Here is a 21,323-nt window from a genome sequence, read left to right as displayed (position 1 = left end):
CAGTATGCTGTTTTGTCATGGACATTTACTATGATGTATATGGTATATTAATATTTATATAAATGCTAAAGATATATCGACTGTTTTATTTCTGGAATGTTTAATTATAAGCATGTGTATCTGACTAGTTCAGAATTTGATTTGATTTTTCAGTTTTATTTTGTATTTTTCATAATCACGTCTTCAAAGGGAGGTGATCCTAAAGGACATTTGATTTGTTATTTCGCTCAAGTTCTAACTGCCATGTCATATACCAATTTTAGAGACATAATTTAATTTGCATGATGCTTTATATAATCACTTGCACCAATTTTCATGCTGAATGTTTTAACAATAATATTGGTAAATACAGTATTGAAATATTATACAGGGTGTTCTTGACGAGTGGTTGAGGTCGTTGACTTCAAACCACTTGCCCCTTACCGCTGTGGGTTCGAATCCTGACGGGGACTTTAGATTAATTCAAGTGAGGAAGCTATCCAGCTAGCTTACAAAATGTCGGTGGTTCTACTCAAGTGCCCTTTCGTGCCTGAAATAATGCTAGGAAGGGCACCTGAGGTCTTCCTCCACCATTAAAACTGGAAAGTCACCATAAGACCTATACTATGTTTGTGTGAGGTAAATGAAACAAATCGAAATATTTTACTTTTTAATTTTTTTTTAAAAACTGGAGAAGTGTGATGCCTCAGAAGCATAAATCACAACAAAATTCGCTTTTACATTGATTTTTAGATTTAGAAAAAACTGTGTTTTGATAAAAGCTAAAGATTGTATAAATCGCCTCCCACCAGTCATGTCAACTAATAATTCTTGAAGATTTTTTTTGTTTACTTAACAAAATTATATTTTTTGCATTATAATCTATTTTATTATGACAGTTTTTAGTTTACAGACCTTGTGTTCGTGTTTGTTTTAAGAAACAAAGTTGTTACAGTTACAAAGTAACAACTAAAAAAAAAGGTAGTTGAGTGGGATTTTTCATAGTTGAAGTCTACCAATGGAACAGTTTGTTTACCAAGCAGATTTTTTTTGTTTACCAAAAGTATTATTTGTTTACACAGAGGTTTATTTGTTGGTATAATTACAGGCAAGTCCACAGATGTCCACCAATCAAATGAACCAGGGAGCCATACCCTCTCCCGCACAACAAAGGTAATCTTATTTTACAATATTTTCTTTCCATGTTAAAGCTGATATTCATACATAGCTAGGTTTGTGGTTCTACTAAGATACTCATGCTTTGAAGTCTCCAAAAGGGCCAAAGTTTTTCAAAGGGTCAAAGTCTCCCAAAATGACAAAGTCTCCCAAAGGGCCAATCTCTCCCAAAGAGCCAAAGTCTCTCATAGGGCCAAAGTCTTTCAAAAGGGTCAAAGTCTCCAAAAGGGCCAAAGTCTCCCAAAGGGCCAAAGTCTCCCAAAGGGCCAATATCTCCCAAAGGGCCAAAATCTTCCAAAGGGTGTTGCTCTGTAGAAGATGTATTTTTATCATTCACAGCTTTTGTTTTATTTCAGTTCCCAACAGCAACATCAGCAGGTTGGATCTCCAATGACAATGATGACATCACCAGCACCTGCCATAGTTCCGTCTCCACGTGGTGGCACAATGTCAATGGGTGCCCCATCACCAAGCACAGCACTTAATACACCAGGTATGATAACTAACTATATTACAAACAGTGATATTCTATTGATGGAGTTTTAAAAACAGACCTAGATCACATGTGTGATGCCTCCTTGAAGTTAACTTTCCTTTTATTCAGTTTTCCTTTTAATGTTTTGAATTTAAATACGGGTTCAAGTTATTGAGTTATTAAATTTTGAATTCATAGCCATATGTTGAATTTCAAACATAGTTGCTCAGTATTACAGTTGCTTGTTCAACTCCTGAATCACATTATATAAAATGTAAGATTTATAAAAATTATCGTTAACTATATTTTATATAAAATGTGAAAATATCTGGAAAAATGGGATCCCTTGGAAGCATTAAAAACAGCAAACATGAAAATCACAGTCTCTGTTTGATTGAGTCTGTACATAAGGGATAATGAAAAAGTGCAGCATCCCTACAAGCCCCCTAGCACCGGCTTGAGTGGTACTCAAGTATCAACACTTCAAAGTCCTGGACTCCTGATCCAGAAGAACCAGAAAAATATAACAACACTGAAGTGATGTACGGGGCAACTTTTTACGTTTGCCACACAGCACTTGACACCTGCTGTTTTGTTAGCTCACCTGTCACAAAGTGACAGGGTGAGCTTTTGTGATCGCTTTTCGTCAGGCGTCCGGCCGTCCTCCGTCCGTCGTCCGTCCGTAAACTTTTGCTTTAAAAGACATCTCCTCATAAACCACTGAGCCAATTTCATCCAAACTTCACAGGAATTTTCCTTTGGTGGTCAACTTTAAAAATTGTTCAAAGAATTTAATTCCATGCAGAACTCTGGTTGCCATGGCAACCGAAAGAAAAATCTTTAAATATCTTCTTTTAAACAACCCTAAGAGCTAGAGCTTAGATATTTGGCATGAAACATCTTCTAATGAATGTCTACCAAGTTTGTTCAAATAAAAGCCCTGGGGTCAAAATTGGCCCCGCCCCAGGGGGTCATTGATTTTCCCTTTATGCATATAGTAAAAACTTAAAGAATCTTCTTTTAAAGAACTGTAAGAGCTAGAGCTAAGATATTTGGCATGGAACATCTTCTAGTGAGTGTCTACCAAGTTTGTTCAAATAAAAGCCCTGGGGTCAAAATTGGCCCCGCCCCGGGGGGTCATTGATTTTCCCTATATGCATATAGTAAACACTTAAAAAATCTTCTTTTAAAGAACTGTAAGAGCTAGAGCTTAGATATTTGGCATGAAACATCTTCTAGTGAATGTCTACCAAGTTTGTTCAAATAAAAGCCCTGGGGTCAAAATTGGCCCCGCCCCAGGGGGTCATTGATTTTCCCTATATGCATAAAGTAAAAACTTAAAAAATCTTCTTTTAAAGAACCCAAAGAGCTAGAGCTTAGATATTTGGCATGAAACATCTTCTAGTAAATGTCTACCAAGTTTGTTCAAATAAAAGCCCTGGGGTCAAAATTGGCCCCGCCCTGGGGGGTAATTGATTTTCCCTATATGCATATAGTAAAAACTTAAAAAATCTTCTTTTAAAGAACCATAAGAGCTAGAGCTTAGATATTTGGCATGAAACATCTTCTAGTGAATGTCTACCAAGTTTATTCAAATAAAAGCCCTTGGGTCAAAATTGGCCCCGCCCCGGGGGTCATTGATTTTCCCTATATGCATATAGTAAAAACTTAAAAAATCTTCTTTTAAAGAATCGTAAGAGCTAGAGCTTAGATATTTGGCATGAAACATCTTCTAGTGAATGTCTACTAAGTTTGTTCAAATAAAAGCCCTGGGGTCAAAATTGGCCCCGCCCCAGGGGTCATTGATTTTCCTTATATGCATATAGTAAAAACTTATAAAATCTTTTTTTAAAGAGCCCAAAGAGCTAGAGCTAAGATATTTAGCATGAGACATGTTCTAATGGGTGTCTACCAAGTATGTTCAAATAAAAGCCCTGGGGTCAAAACTGGCCCCCCCGTCCCCCGGGGGTCATTGATTTTCCTTATATACATAGCAAAAACTTAAAAATCTTCTTTGAAAAAACCCAAATAACTAGAGTTTAAATATAAAGCATGAAACATCTTTAAGTAAATATCTACAAAGTTTGTTCAAATAAAAGCCCAGGGGTCAAAACTGGCCCTGCCCGAGGGGTGTCATTGTTTTTAACTATATGTGTATAGTAAAAACTTAAAAAAATCTTCTTTTAAAAAACCCAATGAGCTAGAGCGACCTCAGGGCCATCATGGCCCTCTTGTTGTATAAATGTCTGGAAAAAAGTGATCCCTCAGACGCATTAAAAAGAGCAAATTTACATGAAAATTGCAGACTCGGTTTGATTGAGTCTGTACACATATGAGGGATAATGACAAAGTGCAATATCCCTCATGCCTCCTAGCTTGTGCGGTACTTAATTCTTAATACTTAAACTGAACACTTTTAACATGTATAAAAAATTATCATAAACTGTATTTTATATAAAATGTAACATTTATAGAAATTGAAAGAATGACAAAGACTGTAGGATTGTATATAAGTTGTAATTTTCCATTATCAGATATTAAAGATGTTTCTAAAAATGGTCTATCTTGTTTAAGAATTATCAAGTATAGGTCAAAATAATTTGCACTTGCTAACGTCATATCCAATTTGTCTGGAAATATGAATTTTTATTTTTGTAATGTGAGTCCTTTTCTGTATTTTATGAACCCAGCTAAAAGTGCAAAGTTTTATACAAGAATTATACAATGATGTATTGTTTAAATGTTTGTAGGAAACCCTGGGTCAGTCGGCCCAGAACCGAGTCCTGCTAGTCAGGCCGCAGAGGAGCAGGCATACCTGGAGAAGTTGAAATCCCTATATAAATACATAGAGCCTCTGAGGAGAATGATCAAGAAAACAGAAGATGGTACGTATATATATCATGCATGATTTTCATCCATATCGGGAAGAAGCTTGACTGATAAGAAAGTATTTAGACTACTGGAATAATGAGACTGGAAAATTAACTGGAGCATGGTAGTTGAATACCATATTCCGGTATTAGCTGGACAAGGTGATTGAATGTTTAGATGCTAAAATCTCGCCTTTTTTACTCGCTGAATTATACTTTAAATCTCTTCACCCAGATTTATATACGATTATGTAAGAATCAGGGAAAAAAGTGATTATTTTCTGCTTGTGATCATGATTTCTGTTAAGCGTCTGTAGGTGCTCATATGTCCGCACATTCAAGCACTTTGAACTGGCTTTATTCTGTTAGTTTTATATGTGTATACAAATTTACATATACAAACTTCAAAGTCATATTGCCATGTCAGTCAGCTTATAGATCTGTAAATTTTAACTTATCTTTCTGCATTTTGATGTTGAAATCCCCAAAGACGTCAATGGACAGTTCCAGATTTTAAACTGGTGGAGTCCATTTTTATAATTTAAGTAGGAAATGGATTAATTTGGTTGTTTGCATTTTACCTTTTTGCAGGAAAGTCAGAATCATCCGACCAGAGGAAGAATGACATCAACAAACTGAAAAACCTTCATGACATTCTAACAAACCCAAGCAAAAGGTAATAGTGAACATTATAAAACACATCTTTATAGCAGAGTTGCTTTAGATAAGTTTTAAGGTTAGATCCATGTCCAGTTCTGGTAACTACATGTATGTTGCAAAATGCTGTCATTAACCTGAAATTTACTAAATGTTAAAGAAATTTCAGAATAGGCTTTGAGCTGTATAAACGTATGAAATGATGAAGTTGTGACAGTTTTTCTAAAAGATTATGGTACTTTTTAGGTAGTCTTACTGCAATGCTTTCCCGCCAAAATTCTAATATTGGCCAATATCGTAATAAATCGGTCATTCATGGAACGTTGTTATTCACAATCTTTGGTATTCAGTACTTTATAAATGTTTATAACCGGAATTTAGTACATAGCGATAAAGGATGATTGCTTGTAAATAATCTAATGCCCAACATTTTGTAAAAATAATGTTCCGGAAATAACTGATTTGCTACGATACTGGCAGCTGTTAAAATATTTTGACGGAAAAACTTTACAGTAAGACTACCTGAATGCTAATGACTTGCTCATTTATTCATGCTGAATTATGGAGAAAGCTTGAAGCTGAAATTTTTTTTTAATCAATCCCAAGTCCACTGCTAGGAGCTAACCAGTGCTGTGATCCTACATGAAGGTTATGAAAGTTGTTGGTATTTGAGGACTCAAAAATCTTGATGTTGACACTGTTACCCATTTTGATTGCATCTTTTCCAAGATATTTAAAGGACAGAAATTTGTGTAGCAGTTTTTTAACATGCTGGATCTTGAAAATGATTGGCCTTTGCCACCAGTATAGAGCCAAACCAGCTTCAGTGATATTTTTTTCAATTTTCAAAACAACCTGTGGCTTTCTGAAGGGGAAATATAGCACTATAAATCAGGAAAAGGGGAAACCCAGAAATCAAATTGCAACAATTGAAAATTGAATAAACCCATAGATTTGATCAAATTTTCAATTTCAGTTCAATTTAATTAACATGCATGGTAAATAGCAGTGGCTATCTGTAGGTATAGTTTTCTGTCTGTCAGTCAATTAAATTTATCACAGCTGCTGTTAAGTCATGGTTCTTGTGAAGAATGTGCACAGTGCATTTTAGGAGAAAATATAGCTATTTTGGGCTAGGGGAAATAGCTTTTATTTGGCTGTAAGATATAGGGAAAAAATAACTGAGACATCCTTGTACTATTTTAATACTGAAATCCTTAAATGTTTCTTTGGACTGTTCCATACTCAAAGTCTGGTTACGGGTTAACAATTGAATGGTGTAATTCAGCTTTGTCAGTCTTTATACTAATTTTAAATGTAAATTTTCTTTGCATTTCAGAGTTCCTATGGCTACATTAGCTAAGTGTGAAACAGTCTTGGATAAATTAATGGGACCAAAAATTGTAAGTTGATTAAACTTTATGTAGGTTATTGTGATAGATTTTCCTGTTAATAATTCTCTTTTCTTAACAGTAATGTTTCATATGTGTTATACATGTGCTTTTTATTTCTCCATTATCTATGTATAAAGTATAAATAATTTTTTTTTCCCAATAATTATCAATTGCAACCCTATGAGTTATGTTTTTCTTCTTCAGAGTGGACAGTCCTCGTCGGCCCCGCCTCCACCCCAAGCTCCACATGTACATATGTGTCAACCTCTGCTAGACTCAGTAGCTGCACATATCACATCACCATCTTTTAACCATGTTCTACACAAAACCTTTGGACCAGCAATGTCTGCCATATTTGGGAACCCAATAAGGTAACAAATATGGTTTACTAGGCTTTCACAGTCACTTAACTAATATAGTTTAAGGCAGATAACTCAAAAATGAAAACGGTGACCCCAATATTTTTTTTGAATAAAATGTTTCTGTTATCATATTCTAACAACATGCCAAGTTTAAAGAAATTCTATAGAACATTTTTAATTTTGCCTATATGTCTATATGAAAACTCTTTAATCAACATACCTTGAGATTTGTGGGGTTTTTTTTTGTTGCCATTGGTGACCAAGGAAGCCTTTGAACTTGCATTTACCTCTACCAGTATAGTAGCTCATTTCTTTATCATCTTATTATTGACCTTCGTACATTACCAACAATATAGTGCTGGCTGAAATGTTGGAGCAATACTGCTACAGTGGCGTAGCTGCCTATACGCCAAATACCCACGTGCGTACAATTTATTTTGGGAGGTGAAAAATTAGAAAATCATTTCAATGCGAAAAATGGCTTAAAAACTAGTGCTATCCGGCATGCGGTCAACTTACGCAATGTATGAAAAAGACCAAATTTATTGTATTTGATTATAACAGGGCCTTTCAAATAGATATACCCTGATTATAATGTACTAGACTCTATTTTTACATAGTTATATAAAATTATTCATTTGTTTTTTATGTAGATATAGGTACCTCCGTTTCGTTTTTAAAAGTGATTAATTTTTGTATTAAACTCACCTCACATGTAGCTTGAATACGAGCTCTTTCCGTAAAATATTAAGAAATAATACATTAGCTTTTGAAAAAGTTTCAATTCTTTTTAATTTTATGAATAAAATAAAATAATGCAGACATTTTGATAATATCGACATGTCATAGATATCACAAAAAACATGTAAGACAATATGTCGAAACGGAATTTCTTAAATTTTAGGTATTATAAATGTGATATCTATCAGTGACTAAAGTTTTATTTTGAGCGGAATATGGCTTGTTCTTGATATTAAAACAAATTGATTTGACTGAATTTTAATGTGATTAATATATCAAAATATGTATGCAAGTTCCGACAGTTATAGATATGAGACGTGCAAGTTCAATATGTCGCATCAAGTGGGCGTCTGAAAATCAGTCTGTTGCAAATTGTTTCAACAATGAGTTTTGGAAGGATTATATTTTTTCTTGCAAACATAATTGCAGTGAAATGACTCATTGAAAATTTGAAGAAAAAAACCAACGAAAATAGTAAAAAATGTAATTACGTTGCTAGTACGTTTACCAAATATTAACTTGTGTGATTTCTTTCCGTTAATATCTGCCAATTTTATCATGGATGGAAAATGATCCTAACCTCCCCTTTGGCTGAATACAAAATTTTGTTCACAGATATTAATTAAATAAATAAAGTATTAACATTTATTCAAATGCCGGGAATTGACACGGTGCTGGTGTCATAGGCAATGCAAAAGAGCCCTCGCAAATGTGACGGAGCCAACAGAACCATTCAATAAGTGTCGAAATTGTGGAATTATGCCGATTATTAGTCATGCATATACTAAAACAGAATTTCCAAATGAATAGTTTCTTCAGTATCCAAGTAGTAGTGTACTAGGTCGCTATACATCTATAAAGTGTGCTATTTTTAAAAACTTTTTATCACTAATTAGTTGACTTTCAAGAGCAAATTTCAATGTATTTTTAAATTGTTTACTAGATGTAGAATGTTTTTCAAAAAGAGTTTCTTTAATCTAGATTATTTTATTTGCTTTTTTGGTCATTGGGTACGTATTATTCCTACTCTTTCGTTTTGATATGAACATTAAACTGTTTAATCGCGTAGCATTGATTGTGCGAAATTTATAGTGAAGGAAAAATCCTAAACAACGAGAAAGATGTTCTACTTGGCATAACATTCTCAGATTTGTTGAAAAACGAGATTTTAAATCGGATAGTTTAAAAACCCTGTTATTACCATTTTCACCTACCTCTACAACGATAGTGTCGAGGACTCTCATTTAAGTTAGAAAGAGCCAGCGTTAAGTATCTCCTTGGGTGTAATCTTAAGTCTAATAAAATTGCCTTTTTTTAGGATTAAAACCACATTTATGTGACATTAAATGCACGTGAAATCGTATAATCGAATCATCCTCAAATGACTAAATCCGCGGAGCTTTCGGGGGCTTCGCCCCCTGAACCTCCACCAGGGCTCTGCCCTGGACCTGCAAGGGGGCCTACGCGGCCCCCTAGACCCCCTGCGTTTACATTTGTGCTTATATTTAAAATTGCCCTAGCTACACCCCTGCTGCTATATGGAAACATAACCATCTTAAGTTTCGATTACCCCATGAGGGCCATGATTGCAGCCATTGTTTATCCCTATGATTGTAAGAGGAAACTAAATGGGTTTGAATTACTGGAGTCTATGAATCTCTTAGCTGAAGCTGGTAAGGTGATCTTGACCCCTGATGTTGCTGTAAGTTTGCAGCACAGGGAGGGTAGCCAAAATCATCCTTCCTATTTCGATGCGATATGACAGAAATTGTGTTTAAGAGTGGTCAAAACCAAACAAAGTATCAATTAATTTATTGTAGACCGCCAAGTCCGCCACCGAAGAGACGGAAGGTTGAGGAGAAGAGTAAGTTACCGGATATTCTACAAGGCGAGATTGCAAGGTTAGACCGACGGTTTAAAGTCAAGCTGGATCCCATACAACATGCTGGTTCCAAAGACATTCATCTGGTCTGCAGGCTTGGTGAGTAGTCTTGATAAAAAAACATAATAATTTTTTAAACCCTGATGAAGACTCAAGTTGAAATATTGGTTTAATACAATAAATAAATTTTAAACTTATCCTTTGTTGATTGCTTCACTTCACTAATAAAATGTATTTTATAGTAGAAAATGATAATGCAATGTCTTGACTTAATGAAATGTCCGGCTGATAAATTCTTTGTTTGAGCAAAAATGTTAAGCCTATACAATGTATACAGCATGTACTTGTTCACTGTCCAGAAAATACAGGTTTGATCACTAAAATACAGAACTAAATACCATAGACATCAGTGTTTTACACTTTTAAAGAATACATGTTCATTTATAACATATCAATATATATAATTCATTACAAATGTCTTCAAAATAGTTTGATTTTAATTCAGTCAGTATCTATACTGCAGTCTATGCTTAATGATGGTCCATCTGCCTGTTAAGGCACAAAAAGTAGCTTTCACTATCAGTATTGTTTGGTTTATACAGAATTTATTTAAGTTCGATTGTGTAGGAAGCTGGACCTTATAGACACACTTTCGAATCCGTTCCTGGAACCAACCAGTACTAAACAATGACTAAACAACAACTTGCCCCTGACGGGTTTGAACCAATGCGGCTAGCCATGTTTAGATTATTAGTCTGACGCGTTAACCCCTCAGCCATGCCCTGGACATGTCACCTATCTGGCCTTTAATAGTTTAATTTTGAAGCACAACATGGTGATACGAACCTCAATGCAATAATTTTTATTCATTGCATTTTATTTTCTCTGTAAAGAACAACTACATATATATCATTTGTTGTACATGTGTTGTGGTGTTGTTTTTTGTAGATGATGAGAACCTCCCTATCGTACCACCTATACTAGTCACTGTACCGTTTGATTATCCTGAAAATAGTCCCGAATGTTCTACCAGTAGAAAAGATTACGGTAAGTTTCAGTGTATGTAAGCTTTTACAAGGACGGAAGACCCTATTTTGTCTAGGTTTGTCCACTTAGTTCAATAGGGAGAGCTTCTGATAAGAAATGCAAGACTGATTGCTTCAATCCTCAGGCCTGGTGAAATTCCTTGGTAACTAACTCTGGAATGAAGAATATTTGGGTTTTCCCAGTTAATTAGTTAGTATGAACAAACTTTTACAGTTACAGCTTCGAAAATAAGCGCAACAGTTTGACCAAACTATTGTGAGGGGTAGTACACGGTGAAGCTATAAAGGTAAAAGTTTGTTTGTACCTATGGATTAGCTGGTAAAAACCAACATTTACCGAGTTCCGGATAACATCTATTGATCTCAGACATTGAGTCTAATGATTATTTGTCCCTCACTGCTATTTCAGAAATCATTTTGTAGTCAGACAATTGCAGAGAAATCGGTAATTATTTGTTAGTTATTCAGGAAATCCAGTTACCAAATTTTCACCAGTAATATGTTAGTCAGGGTAAAAAATAGATAAACATACTGTTAGTCTTTAGCTTTTTTTTTAATCCAAAAAAAAGGCAAATGCAATAATACATCAAACAACATGGGATACAACTCTAGTTGTATTCTTTTCCCCTAATCTGATCAGAGTTACTCCTCTTTTATCATGTTTTCTCTCCTTGTATATTAACACAGTTACCTTACTTATGAATGTAGCAATATATACATGTATTGACTTTCAAACCTTTTCAAGGTCAATCTAGCCAGAAATAAATATTAGTCTCTTGTTTTGTTCGAAAAAAAACGGTACTTTTTTAAATTCCATACAAATCAGATTGAGATTTTGTTTGTGAAGCTTTTCCATCATTGTTCCCATACTTATACATGATTTTATCAGGCATTTGTTTTTTGCATCAAGAAATGTATTGCAGGAACACAGAAAACTGTAATGTACATGTATATAGTTTGGGTATAAGTAAAAGGTATTTTTTTATGTGATGTTTACATCAAGACTGTCACTCACTGGCATAGATTTTGTTTTCATATGTCTAGATTATTGGGTGGGGTAATGTCAGGTGGAATGACTCGTGATAAATAACTATGATGCTGAGAGGGAAAAAAATCATGACACATCGTTTTTCTAATAACTATTACAGAACACAGAATCTGGCAAATTAATTATGATAAATTGACCCTTTAAACTGTTAGAAAATTTACATGCCTGATAATGTATGAAATATATACAGCTGTGTACATGTAAATTACATGGCAGATGGTAACCTTTTTAATTGAATATAGGTATAAAACAATATTTCAGTTTAAAGATCAAGAGCTATTCATTTGATAGATTGATTGATGTATGTAATGTTCAGGGTAATGATAACCTACCTATATGTAGGCTGGTGGGGAAGGGAGGTCTTTGGCAAATGTAATTATTGAAATTCATATACATGTATTAATAAGCCAAGTTTAATTTGAATGCAGTTTTTAATCAATTTTTCATTTTGTGATTTTTTTATTTATTTATGATATGAATTAGAAAAAACAATTAAAGACTTAAAGTTCATATTCAATTTTATTTTAATTTTTTTTATGCAGATTTTCATGATATTTTTGTCAAATCTTGGCAGCTAATCCAACCTTTTTAGTTTTCCTGGATAACTGACCTGTTGATACCAATTACATCCGAAGTGACCGACTTCTAATACAACATGATTTCTGATTTAGTGTTGAGAGACAAATGAACATTAGGCTCAATGTCTGAAATCAGTTGTCATGGAGATATTGCGTCTCAACTGAGAATCAAACCAGCGTCCCTGGAATACTTTTTTCTACTTAAGAAAAAGTTGGACAGATTTTATTATTACTTACACATTGTCAGAGATTCTTTTAAGACAATACTTAGAGTACATCATAATTATTATTCCTGTACTTTTACCTTAACTACTGTGATAATATCTCGCACCTGTGCTACGATTATTATTTTTGTTTGACGAAAGAAAATAGATCTGTCATGAAACAAAGGTTAGGCCGTAAATGATTTACTTAGATAAATGATTCTGACTCTGTGTTTTGATGTAGAAAATGCCATGATTTATTATCACTTCACATGTCTTGAATGAATGTCTTGTTTTGAAACCTTGGTTATGTTATATACAAAAAAACACAGGCACACAAAAAAGACAATAACAAAAAAATTATAGAAAGCACTTTATATAAGAAATTTTTTTGCTAGAAATGAAGGTCAAAGTAAATCTTCTTGTTTATTTCATTCAATTTCTGTATTAACATTTTTGCGTATTTTTCTCCCAAATCAAGTCAAATTAAATCAATGACTTGGGAATTTTTTTCTTTAAAAAAAAAAGTATTTTCTATAAAAAAAGAATGTTTTTCAGCCAATTTTAAAATGATAGTAGCATCATATGGCTCACAGACTTCTGTTCTTGAGCCCACAAGCATGATTTTTTTTAATGCTAAGTATTGTCATTGTGATGGTACATACATGTATATTAAATAAGTTTACAGAAGGTTGTTTATACTTCACAAGTTATACTTTATTAAGTGAATGCATTTTACATATACTTGGTGTGATTACAGATTTTTCTATCTCCAATATTAGTGGCAATTCTAGCTCTCTGGTATAGGGTATTAGGAGGCAATATCTTTGTACAGTCTGATCAAGTTGATTATTATACTTTCAATTACATTGATTATAATGAATTCCCTTGGTCTTTACCCTGCAAAATTTCTTAAATTGACTTGTCCAGGTCCATTTGGGAACTGTCCATTTTCAATGAAAATTTAAGTTAGCTTGTGAAAAGAGCAGTGGCATAGTGGTTAAGGTGTCTGCCTCTCAACCCAGAGATCATGGGTTCAAGCCCTACTCGGGTCTTGACCATGTTTCTTCATATGACACAAGCACTGGTTGGTTCCAGGAAGTGGACTCGAAAGTGATTTATATAAGTTGCAACTTGTTTTGCAATCGAGCTTAAATAAATAAATACATGTATGTTTAAACCAACAGAGCCTGTGAGTCTGTGCAGGAGTGCAGGCTGGCCTGGCTCTACCCTGGTGACAAAGGATAAGCCCTTTATGTCCCGGCAGTTTAAAATTGATATTTTACATAAAATCAAATGGTAAAAGGTTTATAAAAAGTCTAAATATACAAATTATGTTTTTTCTATGTCTGTATTTTGTTATTAATTGTTCTATTTTAGAGTCAACACCATTCCTTCGTGCCATACAGAAGTCGATGGTTACACATCTTCTAGATCTGCCGAGTAAATTCACATTTACATCACTACTTGATATGTGGGTACGTACCATTTATTAGTACAAAGTCACATTACTGTACTTGATGTGTTTTTAGCTCGACTTTTCTATGAAAAGGGGAGCTATCCTACTCGCCCCGGCGTCGGCGTCGGCGTCACACCTTGGTTAAGTTTTTCGTACCACCCCACTTTATTTCAGAAGTATTACAAGTATGGCTTTGAAACTTACCATACTTGTTCACCATCATAACCTCCATCTACAGACAAGAGTACATAACTCTGTCAAGGTTTTTGACAGAATTATGGCCCTTTTTTGACTTAGAAAGTGTATTGAGCTTGGTTAAGTTTTTTGTACCACCTCACTTTATTTCAAAACCATTGGAGGTATTGCTTTGAAACTGACCATACTTGTTTACCATCACGACCTTCATCAACAGACAAGAGGACATAACTCTGTCAAGGTTTTTGACAGAATTATGCCCCTTTTTGACTTAGAAAATACATTGAATATGGGTAAAATCCACTTATTGCCTTAACCCTTTGAGATATTGCTTTGAAACTTTTAATGCTATTTCACATCATTACCCCCATCTGTACGCAAGAGAAGGTAACTCTGTCAATGATTTGTTTTAAAAATTAAGGCCTTTTATCGACTTAGAATCTTGGTTAAGTTTTTAGTACCAGTCCACTTTTTGACTGAACTGTTTGAGATATTAATTTGAAAGTTGGAATACTTGTTTACAATCATGATTCCCAAACATGTCCAGGAGAAGGTAATTCTGTCAAAGATTTTATTTGAATTATGGCCATTGTTCACTTTAAAAATACAGAGATTCTTGTATTGCCTTTTACTGCAAAAACTTTTTTTATTGGCAAGCAATAAAAAAGTCGAGCGCGCTGTCTTACGGACAGCTCTTGTTTTTCACCTTGTCATCTTTGTGTACAGTATTCTTCACATATTTGGGTGTTTAAGTTGAAATAAGAAAGCTGTTACTTTTTAGCTAACCTGTCACAAAGTGACAGGGTGAGCTTTTGTGATCGCTTTTCGTCCGGCGTCCGTCCGTCGTCCGTCCGTAAACTTTTACTTTAAATGACATCTCCTCATAAACCACTGAGCCAATTTCATCCAAACTTCACAGGAATGTTCCTTTGGTGGTCACCTTTAAAAATTGTTCAAAGAATTTAATTCCATGCAGAACTCTGGTTGCCATGGCAACCGAAAGAAAAAACTTTAAATATCTTCTTTTAAAAAACCATAAGAGCTAGAGCTTAGATATTTGGCATGAAACATCTTCTAGTGAGTGTCTACCAAGTTTGTTCAAATAAAAGCCCTGGGGTCAAAATTGGCCCCGCCCCGGGGGGTCATTGATTTTCCCTATATGCATATGGTAAAAACTTAAAAAAATTTGTTTTAAAGAACCCAAAGAGCTAGAGCTAAGATATTTAGCATGAAACATGTTCTAATGGGTTTCTACTAAGTTTGTTCAAATAAAAGCCCTGGGGTCAAAATTGGCCCCGCCCCGGGGGGTCATTGATTTTCCCTATATGCATATAGTAAAAACTTAAAAAATCTTCTTTTAAAGAACCCTAAGAGCTATGGCTAAGATATTTAGCATCAAACATGTTCTAATAGGTGTCTACCAAGTTTGTTCAAATAAAAGCCCTAGGGTCAAAATTGGCTCCGCCCCAGGGGGTCATTGATTTTCCCTATATGCATATAGTAAAAACTTAAAAAATCTTCTTTTAAAGAACCCAAAGAGCTATTGCTAAGATATTTAGCATGAAACATGTTCTAATGGGCGTCTACCAAGTTTGTTCAAATAAAAGCCCTGGGGTCAAAATTGGCCCCGTCCCGGGGGGGGGTCATTGATTTTCCCTATATGCATATAGTAAAAACTTAAAAAAATTTCTTTTAAAGAACCCAAAGAGCTAGAGCTAAGATATTTAGCATGAAACATGTTCTAATGGGTGTTTACCAAGTTTGTTCAAATAAAAGCCCTGGGGTCAAAATTGGCCCCGCCCCGGGGGGTCATTGATTTTCCCTATATGCATATAGTTAAAACTTAAAAAATCTTCTTTTAAAGAACTCAAAGAGCTATGGCTAAGATATTGAGCATCAAACATTCTCTAATGGGTGTCTACCAAGTTTGTTCAAATAAAAGCCCTGGGGTCAAAATTGGCCCCGCCCCGGGGGGTCATTGATTTTCCCTATATGCATATAGTAAAAAAAAAAAAATCTTCTTTTAAAGAACTCAAAGAGCTATGGCTAAGATATTTAGCATCAAACATGTTCTAATAGGTGTCTACCAAGTTTGTTCAAATAAAAGCCCTGGGGTCAAAATTGGCCCCGCCCCAGGGGGTCATTGATCCCTATATGCATATAGTAAAAACTTAAAAAATCTTCTTTTAAAGAACCCAAAGAGCTAGAGCTAAGATATTTAGCATGAAACATGTTCTAATAAGTGTCTACCAAGTTTGTTCAAATAAAAGCCCTGGGGTCAAAATTGGCCCCGCCCCGGGGGGTCATTGATTTTCCCTATATGCATATAGTAAAAACTTAAAAATCTTCTTTTAAAGAACTCATAGAGCTATGGCTAAGATATTTAGCATCAAACATGTTCTAATAGGTGTCTACCAAGTTTGTTCAAATAAAAGCCCTGGGTACAAAATTGGCACCGCCCCGGGGGTCATTGATTTTCCTAATATGTGTATAGCAAAAACTTAAAAAATCTTCTTTGAAAAAACCCAAATAGCTAGAGTTAAGATATTAAGCATGAAACATATTTTAGTGAGTGTCTACAAAGTTTGTTCAAATAAAAGACCTGGGGTCAAAATTGGCCCTGCCCCGGGGTCATTGATTTTCTTTATATGTGTATAGCAAAAACTTAAAAAATCTTCTTTGAAAAAACCCAAATAGCTAGAGTTTAGATATTAAGCATGAAACTTTTCTAGTAAGTGTCTACAAAGTTTGTTCAAATAAAAGCCCTGGGGTCAAAACTGGCCCCGCCCCAGGGGTGTCATTGTTTTTAACTATATGTGTGTAGTAAAAACTTTAAAAAAATCTTCTTTTAAAAAGCCCAATGAGCTAGAGCTTAGATGTTTAGCATGAAACATTTTCTTATGGGTGTCTACCAAGTTTGTGCAATAAAAGCCCTGGGGTCAAAATTGGCCCCGCCCCAGGGGGTCATTGATTTTCATTTGATTGTCATGGGGGGATGGGGGGCCTATATACAGGTGAGCGACCTCAGGGCCATCATGGTCCTCTTGTTTATTTACTTCCATATCTAGATAAAATATTCAACACTGTTACTTTGGAGAATTATGCTTATGATCCAGTTGAAAATAAAAACCATTTGCATTAATGCACATTCAACAGTATCTATGGAAATGTAGGGTTACATTGAGTGGGGCAACTTACTTGTATGTGTGGGCATTATAAATTAACTTGAGCTAGCCCTGAAAGCTTATATAAGATGTGTTGAAATGAGTTTATCAGCCTTTCAAATAGATTTGTCAGTCCTTCATTAAAAAAAAAATTACTTGCTATGACATAACATTATTCGTATTTTTTTTTTGATAAAAGATAAGAAATTTATTTATTAGTAACATGGGTAAAATCATTGATATGATACATGTGAATTAAGATTAACAGCATTTACACTCTGCCCAAGTAAGTCAGCTAATATTGACAAATATCAAAGTATTATATATTTCATAGTGATCATAAATAAGTGTGTGACAAATATCTTATATTATTACTGCACAAATGAAATGAGTTATTGTAAATGTAAAGTCTATAATTATCATGTGCCACACCCGTAATTATCATGTATACATGTAGATTGTAGTTTTTATTCAACAGGTGTGCAGTATATGCAAATTAAAAAAAAATTGTTGGAATTTTATATAAATTATGTATATAAAACATGTATATGTTTCCATTTCAGGAAATGAGTGTGAGAAAGGCGTGTGCACCAACCTGAAACTAAATAAATTGTTTATCTCCCTTTATAACATAGATCTGGAATAAAACAACAACAAACAAATCATGTGGGAGGCAACGTTTTTCCTTGAGCCAATGTTTTAGGATTAAAACTGTGTGATCTGGTGCTTAGCTTTAAAGTTTCACATTTTACACATATGCATATAGTGGATAAAAAAATGTTCTGCCATCAAATGATGATTTTACATATAAAAACCAAACCAACAAAAAACAGCATATTAAAAAAACTACATAATTTGTTGATCATATTTAATAGATGGTTATCTATGAAAAAAGAAAAATAACTTTTTAGTGAAACTTGTAAATCAATCTATATCTTATCTATATCATATTTTGCCATTATGATTCAGTGTGAAAATGTTACTGGCAAAGAAGTGTTTATTATCCCCCGCCGTAAAGGCGGCGGGGGATATAGTAATAGTCTCCGTCCGTCCATCCTTCCGTCGACATTTTTGTCCGGGCATATCTCTAAATGTATTTGAGTTATCAACTTGAAACTTCATAGGTGGATAGACCTCATTGAGGAGGAATGCAGTGCACAAGAATGATAACTCTACCCTGCATAATTTTTGAGTTATTGCCCTTTGTTATTTTTCAAAATTGATTTTTGTCCAGAGCATAACTCAAAAAGCCTATGAGATATCATTATGAAACTTCATAGGTGCATAGATCTCACTCAGGAGGTGTGCAGTGCACAAGAATGATAACTCTACCTTTCATAATTTTTGAGTTATTGCCCTTTGTTATTTTTCATACTTAATTTTTCACCTGAGTGGAGCATAACTCAAAAAGTGTTTGAGATATCAACATGAAATGTCTTAGGTGGATAGATCTTATTGAGGAGGAATGCTGTGCGCAAGAATGATAACTCTAACCTATACAATTTTTGAGTTATTGCCCTTTGTTCTTTTTCATGCTATTTTGTCCTGAGCTTATCTCAAAAAGTATTTGAGGTATCAACTTGAAACTTCATAGCTGGATGGATCTCATTGAGGAGGAGTGCAGTGCACAAGAATGATAACTCTACCCTGCATAATTTTTTAGTTATTGCCCTTTGTTATTTTTCAAAACTAATTTTTGTCCAGAGCATAACTCAAAAAGCCTTTGAGATATCAACATGAAACTTCATAGGTGCATAGATCTCACTCAGGAGGTGTGCAGTGCAAAAGAATGATAACTGTTCCTTTCATAATTTTTGAGTTATTGCCCTTTGTTATTTTTCATACCTAATTTTTCACCCGAGTGGAGCATAACTCAAAAGTGTTTGAGATGTCAACATGAAATGTCATAGGTGGATTGATATTATTGAGGAGGAATGCTGTGCACAAGAATGATAACTCTACACTATACAACTTTTGAGTTATTCCTCTTTGTTCTTTTTCATAATATTTTGTCCGGAGCTAATCTCAAAAAGTATTTGAGGTATCAACTTGAAACTTCATAGCTGGATGGATCTCATTGAGGAGGAGTGCAGTGCACAAGAACGATAACTCTACCCTGCATAATTGTTGAGTTATTGCCCTTTGTTATTTTTCAAAATTAATTTTTGTCCAGAGCATAACTCAAAAGGCCTTTGAGATATCATTATGAAACTTCATAGGTGCATAGATCTAACTCAGGAGGTTTGCAGTGCACAAGAATGATAACTCTACCTTTTATAATTTTTGAGTTATTGCCCTTTGTTATTTTTCATACTTAATTTTTCAATTCATTTTTTTTCTTAAAAGTATTTGAGGTATCAACTTGAAACTTCATAGGTGGATAGATTTTACTGAGGAGGGATGCAGCACACAAGAATGATAACCTACCCTGCATTATTTTTCAGTAATTGCCTTTGTTATTTTCAGCCATCAGTATTCACATAGGTTTCAAATCTGTAATCACTATAGCCATCAGTTTTCATTACCAAAAGACCTTAAAATGGAGTTATTGTGCTCTACTACATTTACATTCTTCCAATGAGCAAACACATTCGGCGGGGGATGGCCATGTTGACATGGCTCTTGTTGAATATTTATTAATGTCATATTTCATAGTGAAATATATATCATATCAACTCATTTCAAACAAATAGTGTTATTTATTTGTACATTTTTTTGTCAACTGGTTTGAAGTTGTGGTGCATGATATCAAAATGTGTGAGGAGTTATTGATGTTTACTGTACATAATTATGTGGAATAAATGAAATGTGGATAAATTATGTCTTGCTTTTTAATCCCTATCAGATTTTTGCTGATGTTTACTTTTTAGGGGAAAAAAACAAACGATAAAGCAGCATACCTCCAGATTCTTGCTAATTTTCTTGATCGTAAAATTTGAAAGTAAAATATTGTGAACTTAATTAGAAAGTAATTAACACATTGCAAAAGGAACTTAAAATCCACGTATGGTACCAAAAAGTTGACAAAATGGCCCTCACTGTGTTAGTCATGCAGTAGAAATATGGTGATAAATACTTATAAATTGGTTATTATTGGCATATAACATGTAAATTATTACTTGATTTTTTTCAATTAGTATTTTTTTTCTCAAAAATGATTTTCTAGAAGTGTTTTGGCTCATCTGGAGGCATGCAGCTTTAAAAATTGAGAGAGAAAAAAATGTGCAAATTCTGAATTTCATGATGCAATTGATTTGCCTATTGCCCTCAAATGACGCTCTTAGATGAGTGATGTGGTTTGCTGCCTCTGAACAGAAACAGATTTAGGGTGTGAGTCCTGGGCCTATGACCATGCCTTCTTATACCACGCCAATGCTGACTGAACATAAAGTGAGTTAGCAGTGTGATCCAGTGGTAGGACATGTTCTTTGGGAAAGAGAAGTCCAAGGTTCAAGTTATTTTGAGGACTCTGCTATGCCCTTGAGAAAGAAATATTTTTCTCTCAAATAGAATTAGTGTACATGGGTAACTTACAGGACAGTGTTATTCAGATGCATGATAATGTAGTGGCCTTAAATGGAGTGAAAACTCACCAGGTAGATCGGTTAATATATTCTAGCATGAGTAAAGCTCTAAAGCCCATGAACGAAAATTACACAATGAGATTTAATAACTTATGGTGTGTTTTGCTAAAGCTTTCAAGAAGTTACAGAAGAAACTGCTCGAGACGGTTGGTAACATGGTATCATCCCATTTTCTTATACGAGTTTTGGGTTTCATAAACCCAGTTTTTAGTTTTATTTTGCAATTGTGCCATTGATGAAGATTATTTTGATAGCTGATAAAGGCTTTGGTGATATAAAAAAAGTCTCCATTGGGTTATCTTGAAATGGAAATATTTTTGGCACTTGTGCACCGTTTGATGCAGGTGTGAACTAATAACTTGTGAATAAAATTTAGATAATTCCCTCAGCTCCGTTTTCCTATTGAGCAAAGGCCAGAAACAATGCAACACTCATATTGGCTAAAAAATTTTTAAATATTAATTTGATATATTTTTGATTTCTGAATTTTTTTCCATTTTTAAGTGGTTT

The 21,323-nt window shown here is 34.3% G+C and overlaps 1 protein-coding gene across 4 annotated transcripts in view; it reads left to right on the top strand.

The window, feature by feature from the left end:
* The window catches only part of LOC132728133 (mediator of RNA polymerase II transcription subunit 15-like), a 35,192-nt gene extending 17,312 nt beyond the window's left edge, over positions 1-17,880 (top strand). For all 4 annotated transcript variants that reach the window (XM_060713758.1, XM_060713756.1, XM_060713757.1 and 1 more), the window contains 10 exons: positions 1,088-1,152; positions 1,512-1,648; positions 4,381-4,515; positions 5,092-5,176; positions 6,497-6,560; positions 6,756-6,922; positions 9,475-9,635; positions 10,485-10,583; positions 13,792-13,889; positions 17,793-17,880. In XM_060713758.1, coding sequence (XP_060569741.1) covers positions 1,088-1,152; positions 1,512-1,648; positions 4,381-4,515; positions 5,092-5,176; positions 6,497-6,560; positions 6,756-6,922; positions 9,475-9,635; positions 10,485-10,583; positions 13,792-13,889; positions 17,793-17,828 — 1,047 coding nt within the window. In that variant the 3' untranslated portion in view covers positions 17,829-17,880. The remainder of the gene's footprint in view (positions 1-1,087; positions 1,153-1,511; positions 1,649-4,380; positions 4,516-5,091; positions 5,177-6,496; positions 6,561-6,755; positions 6,923-9,474; positions 9,636-10,484; positions 10,584-13,791; positions 13,890-17,792) is intronic.
* Positions 17,881-21,323: the final 3,443 nt, after the last annotated feature.

This window comes from Ruditapes philippinarum, unplaced genomic scaffold, assembly GCF_026571515.1.
Source record: "Ruditapes philippinarum isolate M1 unplaced genomic scaffold, ASM2657151v2 ctg9146_1_1_1_1, whole genome shotgun sequence".
NCBI lineage: Eukaryota > Metazoa > Mollusca > Bivalvia > Venerida > Veneridae > Ruditapes > Ruditapes philippinarum.
The sequence above is the reverse complement of the archived record's forward strand: the minus strand, read 5'-3'. Positions and strand labels throughout refer to the sequence as shown.